Below are 12,919 nucleotides of genomic sequence, written 5' to 3'. Positions count from 1 at the left end.
CTTCCTAAATTATTTCAAATAATTAAATTTTGACAAAAAAAAATTTTTTTAAAATGGATACAGAGCATTGTAAGTTTTTTGTTGAACGTAAAAAAAGATTTTGCAGAATGACTGTAAAAAAAGGACATAAATATTGTGGAGAACATATGGAGACAGATGTCAGCGTACAATCTCCATCTAAAAGAATTCCTTGTCCTCTAGACAGTACTCAGTAAGTTTTATTTAATTAAAATTTTTAATTTTAATGAGTGCGATTGTAGCAGGCGAGACATTTTATAAATCTTAAATAAACAAATAAATTAATGGAAATAATGAAATTTAAAAAAGTGCGCGAACTGATTTTTCATTGATTTAAATATGCATTTTTTAATTTTTATTTATTTATTATAAAATTTAAAAAATTTCCTGTCAGTTACATTCACACTCATGGAGTTTAATATTTTTTTATATGATAACTTAATTTTTTATTTAAGTGACGTATTTAATTTATAGATTATTTGCAGTACTTGTTTTGAATCGAGATTGAAGCAGCATTTGGAAGTTTGCAATGTCAAGAAACTTATTGATGCTAGACCAGAATGTATTATTGAGGGAATAAATCGTGGTGACATTAATATAGAAGCCCCCAAGCACATTCCTCTTACTTTACTGGACCAGAATGTCGTTGATGATGTTATTAAAAAAGTTGAAGCTGCTGCGGGTATTAATTTAACTTTATATTTGTTTATTTTTAAAAACCGAGTATTTTATTTATTAGTTTTATTTATTAAATAGACAAATTGCCAAAAGTAGAAGAATTAATTTTAGAACATGATATTCTGAGCACTGAAATAAATAATTCGTCGTATGGAAACTACTTGAAGAAGCATTTAATTCAAAATTCATCGCTGCTGGCTCATCTAAATCGGACTGGATTATTGAAAGAGAATAGTTGTTTTATTGAATTTGGAGCTGGGAAAGGTATAATTTTATTTTTATCATTGTCTATACATTGCTTAATAATTTATTCATATATTTATTTATAGGAAAATTAACTTATTGGCTAGCTCAGTTAATTAAAAATACTAAAGATTCAACGGTAATACTAGTAGATCGTTCAAGTCATCGTCATAAAAATGACAATAAATTGAAGACTGAAGATTGTTCGATAAATATTGTAAGAATACGAGCAGATATCGCTGATCTCTGTTTGAATAAAATTGAAGAAGTTAAAAATAGTAAATATACTGTGGGAATCGCTAAGCATTTATGTGGTGCTGCAACTGGTACGTTGATGTCATTAAATACTTAAATTTATTGTTGATTTTTTTATGAAATTCCATCAAGTTTGAATACCCGCATCGCTATGTTTGAATAAAATGTTTGAATACAAATTCATATAAAATATTGAAATAAAAATTTTTAATTTAAGACTTAACGTTAAGATGTTTGACGAATCAGACAGAAGATACTGGAGTCAGTGGACTAATAATCGCATTCTGCTGTCATCATCGTTGCGAATATATTTCGTATGTAGGTAAAAAATATTTAAAAGAATGTGGGTTTACTCCTGAAGAATTTCCAATCCTGTGTAGTATTGCCAGCTGGGCAACTTGTGGTACTGGTAAAAATCGACAGTCGAACGTCACTGATAAAGAATCCAGGTATTTTTTACAGAATATTTTTATTTATTCAATATAATAAATTATTCAAGTTTATCCTAGACGTACAGAAAATAGGAATAATTGTTTATAAATTTGTTTATGAATTTTTTAGCGAGGATATGAGACGTGAAACACGTGAATCGATAGGTCGAAAGGTCAAATCACTGCTGAATTGGGGACGGATTAAATATCTTGATTCAATGGGATTTGATAGTAAATTATACTATTACACACGTTTAGAAGTATCTTTGGAAAATATGTGTGTTGTCGCTACTCGTAAAATAAAAATATAAAAAAATGTATTTTTTATAAAATTTTATTCAAGTAAAGAAAATTATAAAAATATTTTATAAAATAAAACTTATTTAATATGTCTGATAAAAACCATTTGTCAATTAATTTAAAAGAGGAACTCCAGTTTCCATGACATCAAAAAATGTTGATTGTGATTTAATGTTTTTAATTTGCTCATTAGTCTGGTCTATTTTAGTTTCCAGTCTTCCGACATTAAGTTTTAATTGCTTCACTTCATTAATAAGTAACAGTAGTAATTTTTTCATCTCCTTTTCGTCCGTTCCTTCAGTTTCAGGAGTTTGATCAATGGGTTTTTGTTTAATTGAATTTTTAAAGTCTTTAAATTCGGCTTTTAATGACAGTACCATTTCTTTTAAAGCTTTGATTTCATTTTTACTCGTCTCTCTATTCTCTGACTCTTGTATAATTTTTTTATTTTTCTCAGACTTTGTTTCTCTGATCAAAGGAAATGTACTCGATAAACCATTAGTTTTATCTACTGATTATTTCCATATTGAATATTTTATTAAAAAAAAAAAAATATTTATAAATACTTTGTAATTACCATTGACTTCTTTTTTCGGTTGCGTCTTTTCCTTTTCCTCAATTTCTTTCAATTTTTTCTGCTCTTCTTTCGTTACTAAAATTCAATTTATACTCAAAAATTTAATTATTCAAATATTTATTTTAAAATACTCACAAAAATACTGAGTCATAGTTGTCGGATCAGCTTCTATTTCTTTAATTATTTTGTCTAAACGATTTTGGACACCAACTATCTGATCTTCTGTCAATTCACCGAATAGATTAAAAGTTTTATCCCAAAAATAATTTAACAACCCACTTTTAAATGCTTTACTGAGTTCTTTTAACATCTACGTACAATTAATAAAACTCCAATAGTATTTTTGTAATTATAAGCTTATTATTACTGAAATAATATAAAAAATACTTACGTATACAAGTAATCTTGTTTGTGATTCATTTTGATCAAAATCATTTTTACTTAACACATGAAAAAATAAAGTTTCAATGTAATAACTTGCAAGAATAGACCAATTTTGCGTGTCTCTCAATTTCTGAAAATTTTAAACTTCAGAGTTTTCAAATTCTTCATATATTTATTTAAGTAGACGATAAAAACATCGCCGGAAAAATTTCAAATAGTAATTTTTAAACGTTTATATATTTGATAGTTTTTTTCAGTGATATATTTTTCCGTAATGTTTTTCCCTACATGTATTTATTTATTATCATTATCAAAAATTAAACCAACATACTTTTATATGCCGAATAATTGGCTTAACTTTACCATTTTTCTTCAACATTTCTTTTTCATAATGATAAAAACAATACCGCCAATTTTGATTAGGAACATCCCCATTTTTAAGAGGTTTAGGCACAAGATGCCAAGGCTCTTTTAATTTTTCAAAATTTGATAGAGGTGGTGACTGGGAAAACTCTAATACTGGCACTAAGTCTACAGCAAACTCCATAGATCCATCATTTACGATTAAAGTAAACGCTGGTCCACTTTTTTTTATTTCTGCCTGGCAAAAAAAATTTAATAAATAGGACTAGATTTATTTTGGGTGCTACTGAAAATAAATACTTCACATAGAGGACTCGAGGAGTCTTTTGAATAAATTCTAAATTTATTTGAATTTTTTTCGGAAGGATTCAAACTTTTCTTGACCATTCCCTCAAACCATCCTCGTAATTTTCCGTTATCTAAGTAACCTTCGCTGTCGAGCCACTTATTTAATACTCTGATGAAAAATAAAAAATAATTTTTAATTAAGGGCATTCTTGCACAATACCTCTTGTTTTTTTAAATATTCAATGAACGAACTGTCATACCCGTATTATATTTTATCAATTAATGAAAAAAAGTTGAAGCAATAGTTGAAAAAAGGACAACATGGTTACAATAAAAATTATATATAATAATAATAATTTCTTATTTAAGTTGAAGAACAATTTTCATGAAGAAGAAAATTGAAATTTATTTACAGAACTCCAAAAAAAAATCATCAGCATATTTGAAGCTGAGCTCAGATTTCTTCGATTAAGAAAATAATTTTTATTGAAATCTTGAAATTTTTGGACTAAAAATATAATAGATTATATAAATACATTACATAAATTTCAGTGAAATCTTTATATTAATATTATAATTTGAATTTTCAAATTATTTAGGCTTATATTTACTCACAAAATTTCGTTTTACTTCTAATTGATAACAACGAGAAACTGTAACCACCTTGTTCATTTTTTCAATTAATTGATAAAGTTTTAATTCAGTTATGACAGTTCGAGGTCAATGAATATTTTTAAAAAATGGGAGGCACCGTCTGGGAAATTCTTAGCGGTAAAAAAAAGCAATTTATATAAATATAAAAATTAAATAAAATTATGTACTTGTGTTCAGTCCAAACAGAAGAAATTTTACGTTCATCAAATTTAATTTTAGCAAACCCCGGCCTCCCTTTCTATTTAAAAATACATAAGTTAATAATATCGAGTTAAATAAATAAATTTATTAGCTACATAATCTCAAACTTACTTCTATTTTAACACTATCAATATCAGGAAGACATAAAATTAAATTCAAATCAAATTCTTTGGGTTGACCGACTCTGGTTTGTTTGTAAAAACTACCGGCATACATTGTGTTCCGATAGTATTTTTTAAACACTTCATCTTTTTCTTTTAAAATACTAACAATACTTTCCGTCACCTATCATTTTACAATAATTATAATAATAAAAATTTATAAATTAAATTAAAAATAAAATACCATACCTTTGTAAATAAAGAATTATATTTAGCAGTTTCGTCTTTTTGTAAAGTGACAAACTGATTTATTTTACCGAACATCGCATCACTGCGAAGTTTTTTTTTGTTTTGCTCGTCTCCGTTCATCTGTGCGCTAATTACGTTTAATTATTCTAATAAATATATTTTTTAATTCATGATTTAAATACTTAGTAGATAAATAAACTTTATTTTTTGTAATCTACCCAATCACCAGCCTCCTTATATATTTTTAAAAATGAATTTTGTATTTTTTTACTGAATCAGACCGATTTATTACTAAACGAGTATTTAAAAATTCATTTTATTTTACTTTAATAAAAAGTTCAGTCATCAAAGTATCAAATAAAGGAATTCGTTGAGAAAATTTATTAATTATTAATATTACAAATAAAATTAAACTGTCTCGTGTATTTTTTGACGTCTCAGTAATTATGACTTGTACTTTAAAATACGTAGAAAGAAATTTTTAAGAGCCGGAAACTGGATAGTTTACTCTGTAGACTTACAATTAAATTACCTTTTAGTAAAACTTTAAAAAAATTAAATATCTTATAGCAAATAATAATCAGAAGTAATTACTCAGTTGAGTAATTATGAAGTTTAAAAAATAATTAAATACTCCAAACGGTAACGTGTCACTTCAAAACGTCTTATAGAATAATTGAAGCTCTTAATTAATTATTTATTATAGTTATCAGTATGATTATTATTATTGTTTTTAAAATAGAATTTTTAAATTATATTTGTATGGAATTACAACCAATAGGCAGCTGGCACTTGACAGTCGCTCCGTTTCTTAAAGTTACGTGTCAACTGACTGGATATACGTACATATGTGAATATATATTTTATATAGGGTGACCAAGCAAGTTCAAGAACACTCAGTAAGTGAATACGCTCATTCATATTTTTCTTTATAAGTAAAAATACAACTGAGAGAAATATTCAAATGGAAAGTATTGAAATTGTTAACGACTTATGAAACGTTTACTCTGTAATAAAATTTTTAATTACATGCGAGAAGAAAAATGTTTATTCACTATTCTGGTCACCCTATACATTTATTTTTTGCTTCTTCCTTTCACGACTTCCTCTTTAAAACCAGCTACAAACGTATCAGCTTGACGATAAAATAAATATACAAGCAGTAACGAAAATTTTTACAGCGACGATATCGAGGATTTTTTTTTTCTCGATAACGTTTGAGTACGTGATAAAAAAAATATATATATATATATAACAATATACAATATATATGTATTTATAAAAATATGTAAAATAAAATGAAGCTAATAATTTAAATAAAAAAACTTATCAACTAATGAGATGATATTTCAAAATAAAAATAAAAATTTTAAATTAGTTTTAGAATTAAATAAATTTTTTTTTGTATTAATCTGATTTTTTTTTTAAATTAAGGGATAGGATATTTAATTTAAAATTTAAATTTTGTATTCGCGTATATTTTATTAATGATTATTTTTTTGTCCATTATTAACACAATAATTTTAATTATATTTATTATTGTTTTAAAACTGATATACATTTTTAATTATGTCACACATTTAATTATTTAAATAATAAAAAATGTTACATTATTTTTTATATTAATTTTAATTGTTTTTCTTCATCAATTATAGATAATCATTTTTTTTTTATTAAATAATTATATTTAATGTCTTTTAATAATTTTTAATTTTAACAGACAGTATTTTAAATTTTATAATTGTTTTTTTTTTTTTTATTAAAATTAATAATTGGTAGTTTTAAATTTATATCAGTTAATTTTAACTGTTATGTCTTAGTTTATAACCAATTTTTTTTCATCTTATTAATCAATTTTTTTTTATTATTTATGATTAAATAGTTATTATTATTTACGGTTAATTAGTTATTAATATTAATGATTATATTTTTAATTAAAAAGATAACTCCCGAGTTATTTTATAAATATAAACATTAGCGTGGATTAAAGTTAAAAATTGTTTATTATTTTTTTCCCCATTAATTCTATGATTATTATTATTATTATTTACGTTTTAATTTCATTTTTTTTCCTTGTTCTTCCACGTTTATTAGTTCTTTAGAACTCATTTTATGTTACTTTGGGCGAGCGTACGGAGTTGTACGATACCGCGAAGCCGAGCCCGATGACGATGATGTCTTGTACGTTTTCCAAGCGCGGCCGGATGAGTCCTCTGCGAATTTAACGCAATCCATTTTTTTTTTAAATTATTAAATTTTATTTTATATTATTATCATATATTAGATTATATCAATTAATTATTAAATTATTATTAGATTAGTTTTTGAAGCATCTAAATTGATCTAATAATATTAAATTAATTATTATTTCTTTTTATATTTAGTTTTAATCACAATAAAATTTATTATTTTATTTTAAATGTTATATTTAATCACGTAATTTTTTTGCTTTTTTAATTAATGTTTAATAGCACTAAATTAATTTTTTTAAATGGCTTAAAAAAATTTATGGAACCAAAAAAATAAAATAAATAGTACTTTTACTTACCAGGGTAATCAGACGTTTCATAATACTCAGTAGAGTGTGTTGAAGGGACATCGCTGTACTCATAAGTCGTGTAAGACGTCGGCGTATAAATGTCATCACTATATTGTAAAATATAAAAAATTCAAAAGTATACATAATAATGTTTTTAATATTTTTTTTTTGTTTGTTTGTATTAATTGTATATCTTAATTGAAAAATAAAAATTAAATTAATTATATTTAAAAAATCATGCGAGTGGAAAAAAAAAAGTTCCAAACGTCTTACGAAGCGGACGGCGAATAATGTCTATCGGTATATCTGGTACTACTACTCGAAGAACCGTGATATTCATATTCTGGATGTGATGCACGACTGGACGGTGGAGGCGGCGCGGATCTATATCAAGTATCATTAAATCATGTTTTTTTTTTTTTTTATTTTTTTATTTTTTTTTTTGTTCATTATTTTTTATTTTTTTAATAATAATTAATAGTAATAATTAATAATAAAATAATATTACAAAAAATAATTTTATAAAACTAACCCGTAGCTTTGGTCCATAGCAGCTCGTGCGCGATCCAAAATCGAAAATACTTTAGCTTTACTTGCTGATGAACGTGAGGCTGATGTTCGGGATGAATGTGGTGGTGGTGGAGGCATAACTGTTATTAAAAAATATTTAAATAAAATCTATTAAAGTATAATAAAAAATGTACAGCTTAATAAACAGTAATAAAAATAGGTACCAGGACGTGAAGAAGGAGGTCGTGCTGATCTTACAGATGTAGATGAAGTGGTAACTGGTCTACTGGTAGGCGATCTCATGGAACTTGACGCCTTGACAGACGATCGATGTTCTTCAGAAACAACTCCACTTTCAGACATTGTTAATTCCATTTCACGCATTTGTTCTTGACGAATAATGTCATTATTGTCAGGTATCAAATATTTACGAACTTCAGCAAGTGCATAAGCGATACGTGCGTGTGCTTCAGCTGGTGGTGCCACAGCTGTGATCTCAACATGTAGATCGTCGCATAAATGAGCGTATTTCGGGTCAAGAGACTGGCGAAACTCTTCCTCCTGTTGACCACAAAACAAACAACAAATTATTAATCGATGGTAAAAACTGTTTTCCCTTATCGAGAACAGGGTCACAGACTCAGACTTATTCACCTGTGACCGCTTTATCAAACTCGTTAAACAACTAATTTACCACAATGATTCATTAATTTAAATTAAGTTGAATACCAGCACCTCATATACTCTTGCACTCCCCCATTATTTATCAGCCAGTCTAGATAGATAATCCGGCGGGATCAGGGGGAAGAAAAATTTACTTTTTCCGCATTAAATCCTCAGGGAGTTTTTTCATATATATTTTTCTTTTTTTTGCAGGAAGTAAAGTCCTAAAGCTTAGGCTACATAAAGATGTTGGTACATATACCGAGATGTTACAGACCGATCGATTAAATTGGATTATTTATAACATGAACATATGGTGAAACACTGCTGGATATTTCGACCGCTCGGTACGTTAAATAATAATGACCTTGTAAATAAGTAAATAGTCTAAATAAAATAATTTAAATTTGTTTGGGTTATATTTTTTTTTCTACATAAATTATTTTAGAGTCTCATAGCTGAATAAATAATTGTGTTGTAAAGAAGTAAACCATTCTACAGTTGAGTTAACTTGTAAGACAATGGGACTGAGATAACTCACAAGAATATAACTCATAAGCAATATAATTAACAATTTGTAAAGTTTATGATGAATTATATACCTTCTGTCTGTCTTTCATCGATCCTCTTCCCAACACAGCCATCTTACACATAGTCTCTTCCTGCAGGCGTTTCATCGAGTTACCCTTGGGTCCAAGTAACTTTCCCACAAAATTAAACTGTTCGAAATAAATTTTTGTCAGTATTATTATTATTGTTTCAAGTTATCATTTAAATTATATAAGTACATAAACTTATTGAGTTAACAGATTATTTAATTACCTTCGGATGTTCGCGAATCGGCACCAATACTTTAACTGATACTCTTATTGGTTTTTCACGATAAATGTCTACGTATTTTAGGTCTCTCATAGGTTTTCCTATAGCTTGAGTCTTCTGAATCTCTATAAAAACAAATAAATAAATAATTCATGAGAATTTAAATTCTTTTGTAGCTCTATAGTCAAACGGAGTAAATAATAAAATCAAGTAAACTGTATGACCCGGTTATTAACGGCTGAAACAAAAAAAAAGGAGAAAGAATGTCAAGTGGATGAGCAAGCAAATAATTGGTAGTTTTTATATGCAGACATGTGGACATCTAGATGATTACAAAAGGAATCAGCGGATCTTGTCATGGATATCGCAGTGATATGACAGATTAATTTGCGGAGGATATCGTCGGGGTCATACTTTTTAAAATCCATCCATTTAAATTCGCGTCTATGTGGCGTCAGCTACACTGCCATCTTTATCAAACCCGCAAACTTCATTTCATATAAAAAAAAAAAAAAAAAAAAAAAAAAAAATGAAAAAAGTAGAAAAAAAAACGGTATAGAAAATTAATTAAATTGAATGAAATAAAAAAAAATATAAATGAAAATTGCTCATTATAAGTTTCCAGTAAAAAAATGTGGTAATAAATCAGCAGCTCGAGCATACGCAAAATCAATAATTGAAAAAAAGAAAAAGAAATTAATTATGAAATAAACACCTTGATCGAGTAACCGCAAAGCATTTGGGCATTTTTGAGAATCAAGTGCCAATTTTTCGGCCAACAATTCTTTCATGTATTCTCCAACTTTGTCGGCTCTTTCACTACGATCTTTTTCTAATGGCATTCTCTGATGGTCGTCACCCCCATTGCTGTCTCCATCGCCGCCACCATCCTCTTCAACATCATATTTATAATCTCCATTGCTTGATCGTTCAGTCATCTTGTACTGAGATTATTTATTATTTTTTCAACTATTAATCAATAATAGAATAAATAAAATAAATCGCTACACAATTTAACACAATACACAGTATTAATTAAATGATTATTTATTAATAATTATATATTTTTCTTAACACACGGACAGCACGTCGAAATGGACGAAAAATCCGGGTAAGTAGTACTAATGGCGTTCCTCTTCTGCGCATGTCGCTGCCGTCGTCATCATTCCTCTTCCTCTTGCTCCTCCCAAGCCCCTTTCTCACTTCCACATCCAATGTGTGCGAATTACTCCTACACAAAAATGCGGGAATAAAAAATTTGAACTCCAAAAAAAAAAATATTTTTATCATCAGCATCACCTATTACTAATTGATTATCCATATTTATATTAGACTGTGACAAATGAAATCGATATTTTTTTTTTCGGTCTCATTAACGTTGAATGTAACATAAAAAAACTTGGGTATAATGGGCCTTCCAACTCAATTAGAAAACGCGCGCTCGCGTAAGTAAGATTTGCCACTTAAAAATAGGGAAAATTTTTTTTTAATTTTGCAATTTTATAATTCTTTAACAGATCAACAAATTGAAATTACTATAATATATTTTTGTAGAGAATCGATTGCTGTATAGAAAGAATCTCTTATGATTTTTTTTTAAATTTAACCGTTCAAAAGTTACTTTTTTTATCCGGAGTGAATTCGGAGTAAATGCGGGCTTAAATAAAATCCAGACAACTCCGAAACTACTCCACTGTAAAGACAAACTCTTTATTTACTCCGTATGCGGAGTAATTGTTTTTTAAAACTCCAAAACTCCGAATGACGGATTGACTTCGAATTTAAATAAAATCCGCAATTACTCCGAATTCACTCCCGATTTATTGTAGTGTGGAAAATCTTATTTAAGCGAGCGCGCGTTTTGTAATTGAGTTGGAGGGCCTAACTTAGTACCTAATTTTTTTTTCATGTTACATTCAATGTAACTTTCATATGACACCGAAAAAAAATATTGATTTTATTTGGCTATATGGATTTTATATGTATAGATATATGTACTAATTTAAATGGTATACATTTTTAATAACCAATGAACAGACTGATGAGAGAAATTAAAAAAAAGTTTTGATTAATTATTAAATTTGTAATGATATAAAGTAACTGAAGCGTAAAATAAAAATATTTAATTAGTAATTAGTTATTGATTGAATACTTTTCCATATCATAGTATGTATCATTTACATATATAAGTATATATGTATGCATTTGATTATTATCTATTGTTATGGATTAAGTAGACATGTCAATCAACGATAGGGCTTGAAACAATGAAGAGCAGCAAGCCTTGTTGAAGAGGTTCACTCAGCAATAAACAATTCTATTCATAATCACAATATTCAGTGTAATTAATACTAATTAATGACATTTAAATTAATTTCCTTTTACTACTGTCTATAACAGCAGTAATTTTAAAAAAATTAATAACAGTATTAGATTTTTATTTTTCACTTTGATAAAATAATAATTCAAAGACATTTGATTGGCATTTTGTTGCTTTGGCAGTTAAATGTGAACACGATCAAAATAAGAAAACTAACGTATTGATTCTATCAAATATGTTTTTTGTGTGCATATAAATATCTGATATTAAAAATATTTATTTTAATTTAAATTACTTTATCAGTTCCAATATTTTTTTATTTATTTCAAAACGGTGGCTTTCATGTTTTATTCAAAAAATAATTTTTTAGGTTGAAAAAGAACGTTGCCTTTTATATATTTATTATTAATAGATAGAGGATACCAATTACTAAATAATCTATATGAAAAAATCTTGTATTGGAGCACGAACTCGATAATTAAGACAAATAAGGAATCATTTCGATAGAAGTATCACGGTAAGAACATAAATCTACTTTGGTTTCTACTTATGAACAATAATCACGTATGGCGCATTTATTTACTTCCAGAAAATTTTAACTGAGTGGCAACTTTTATACTCATCAACTTGTAATGTGAGCTTAATATTATGAAATTAAAATTTTCATCTCAATAATAATCAAGAGTTATTGTAAAAAAATTCATTGGTAATTTTTTAATTAACAATCGTTGCAATTAAAATGAACTGCGGTCGACAATAAAAATTTCATAGAGCGCATTTCTATTTAATGTATGTACTGTACAAAACCTACGGGAATAATTGTTTTGTAATATACACGAAAGCTTTGTCATTCATATTTCACGTGTACTCATGCAGAAGCAGAGCCCTTACACGACTACAAACATCAACACGGCGTTTAGTTTTGGTCTATTTAATATTCACCAATAATTTTGGTAACTAATACGAGCAAAGTTGTTGATAAAAGCTCGAGCGATCGATCAAAGATTTATTCCTGTGGTGGAAATTATTATTGAGACTCGTCAATGATGGCGGCTTATTTTTCTTAAACTATTTTTTATTAAACTCCTTCTCTCGTCTCACTTTGCTCTTCAAGCTGGTCCATGATCCTCACTCAGTTTCTCCTTCTCTCGTGAGTTTCCAATGCTACAGGCAACTTCAGGTACGGGCTTTCAGTTTCTGTTTTCAGTCGTGCCAGAACTTCCGTCGGGGTGAGTTCTTAAAACTCCTCTTTTAAACAAACAATTATTAATTATTTTATTACCGCGCCATAAATTTACAGCACAATAAATAAAACCGTGTCATTAA

At 27.5% G+C, this 12,919-nt stretch overlaps 3 protein-coding genes across 6 annotated transcripts; 1 reads left to right on the top strand and 2 right to left on the bottom strand.

Annotated features, from left to right (window-relative positions):
• Positions 1-47: 47 nt before the first annotated feature.
• On the top strand, positions 48-2,033 carry LOC103573349 (tRNA:m(4)X modification enzyme TRM13 homolog). Its single transcript, XM_008552389.3, has 6 exons — positions 48-211; positions 504-700; positions 775-960; positions 1,026-1,265; positions 1,412-1,643; positions 1,756-2,033. The coding sequence occupies exons 1-6, from the start codon at positions 54-56 to the stop codon at positions 1,934-1,936; spliced, it is 1,194 nt and encodes a 397-aa protein (XP_008550611.1). The 5' UTR covers positions 48-53; the 3' UTR covers positions 1,937-2,033.
• Positions 1,944-6,034, bottom strand: LOC103573290 (cyclic GMP-AMP synthase-like receptor). 4 transcript variants are annotated; one of them, XM_008552331.3, is made up of 10 exons: positions 5,275-6,032; positions 4,743-4,888; positions 4,504-4,677; positions 4,359-4,429; positions 3,550-3,706; positions 3,218-3,487; positions 2,894-3,016; positions 2,638-2,812; positions 2,503-2,577; positions 1,944-2,436 (listed from the first exon to the last, which is right to left on the bottom strand). In XM_008552331.3, the coding sequence occupies exons 2-10, from the start codon at positions 4,860-4,862 to the stop codon at positions 2,039-2,041; spliced, it is 1,563 nt and encodes a 520-aa protein (XP_008550553.1). In that variant the 5' UTR covers positions 4,863-4,888; positions 5,275-6,032; the 3' UTR covers positions 1,944-2,038. The 4 variants fall into 4 exon arrangements, with proteins under 4 accessions (XP_008550553.1, XP_008550544.1, XP_008550568.1 ...); XM_008552322.3 differs by having other exon boundaries at positions 4,743-4,869; positions 5,275-6,031; XM_008552346.3 differs by having other exon boundaries at positions 1,944-2,433; positions 4,743-4,869; positions 5,275-6,031.
• A 515-nt stretch (positions 6,035-6,549) lies between these two features.
• On the bottom strand, positions 6,550-10,418 carry LOC103573319 (KH domain-containing, RNA-binding, signal transduction-associated protein 3). The gene is made up of 8 exons (XM_008552357.3): positions 9,989-10,418; positions 9,277-9,398; positions 9,057-9,173; positions 8,016-8,352; positions 7,814-7,931; positions 7,555-7,665; positions 7,291-7,388; positions 6,550-6,955 (listed from the first exon to the last, which is right to left on the bottom strand). Exons 1-8 carry the CDS (start codon positions 10,209-10,211, stop codon positions 6,858-6,860), a joined length of 1,224 nt encoding a protein of 407 aa, XP_008550579.2. The 5' UTR covers positions 10,212-10,418; the 3' UTR covers positions 6,550-6,857.
• Positions 10,419-12,919: the final 2,501 nt, after the last annotated feature.

Source organism: Microplitis demolitor, chromosome 6 (assembly GCF_026212275.2).
Source record: "Microplitis demolitor isolate Queensland-Clemson2020A chromosome 6, iyMicDemo2.1a, whole genome shotgun sequence".
Taxonomy (NCBI): Eukaryota; Metazoa; Arthropoda; class Insecta; order Hymenoptera; family Braconidae; genus Microplitis; species Microplitis demolitor.
This window is presented reverse-complemented; position numbering and strand designations above follow the sequence as displayed.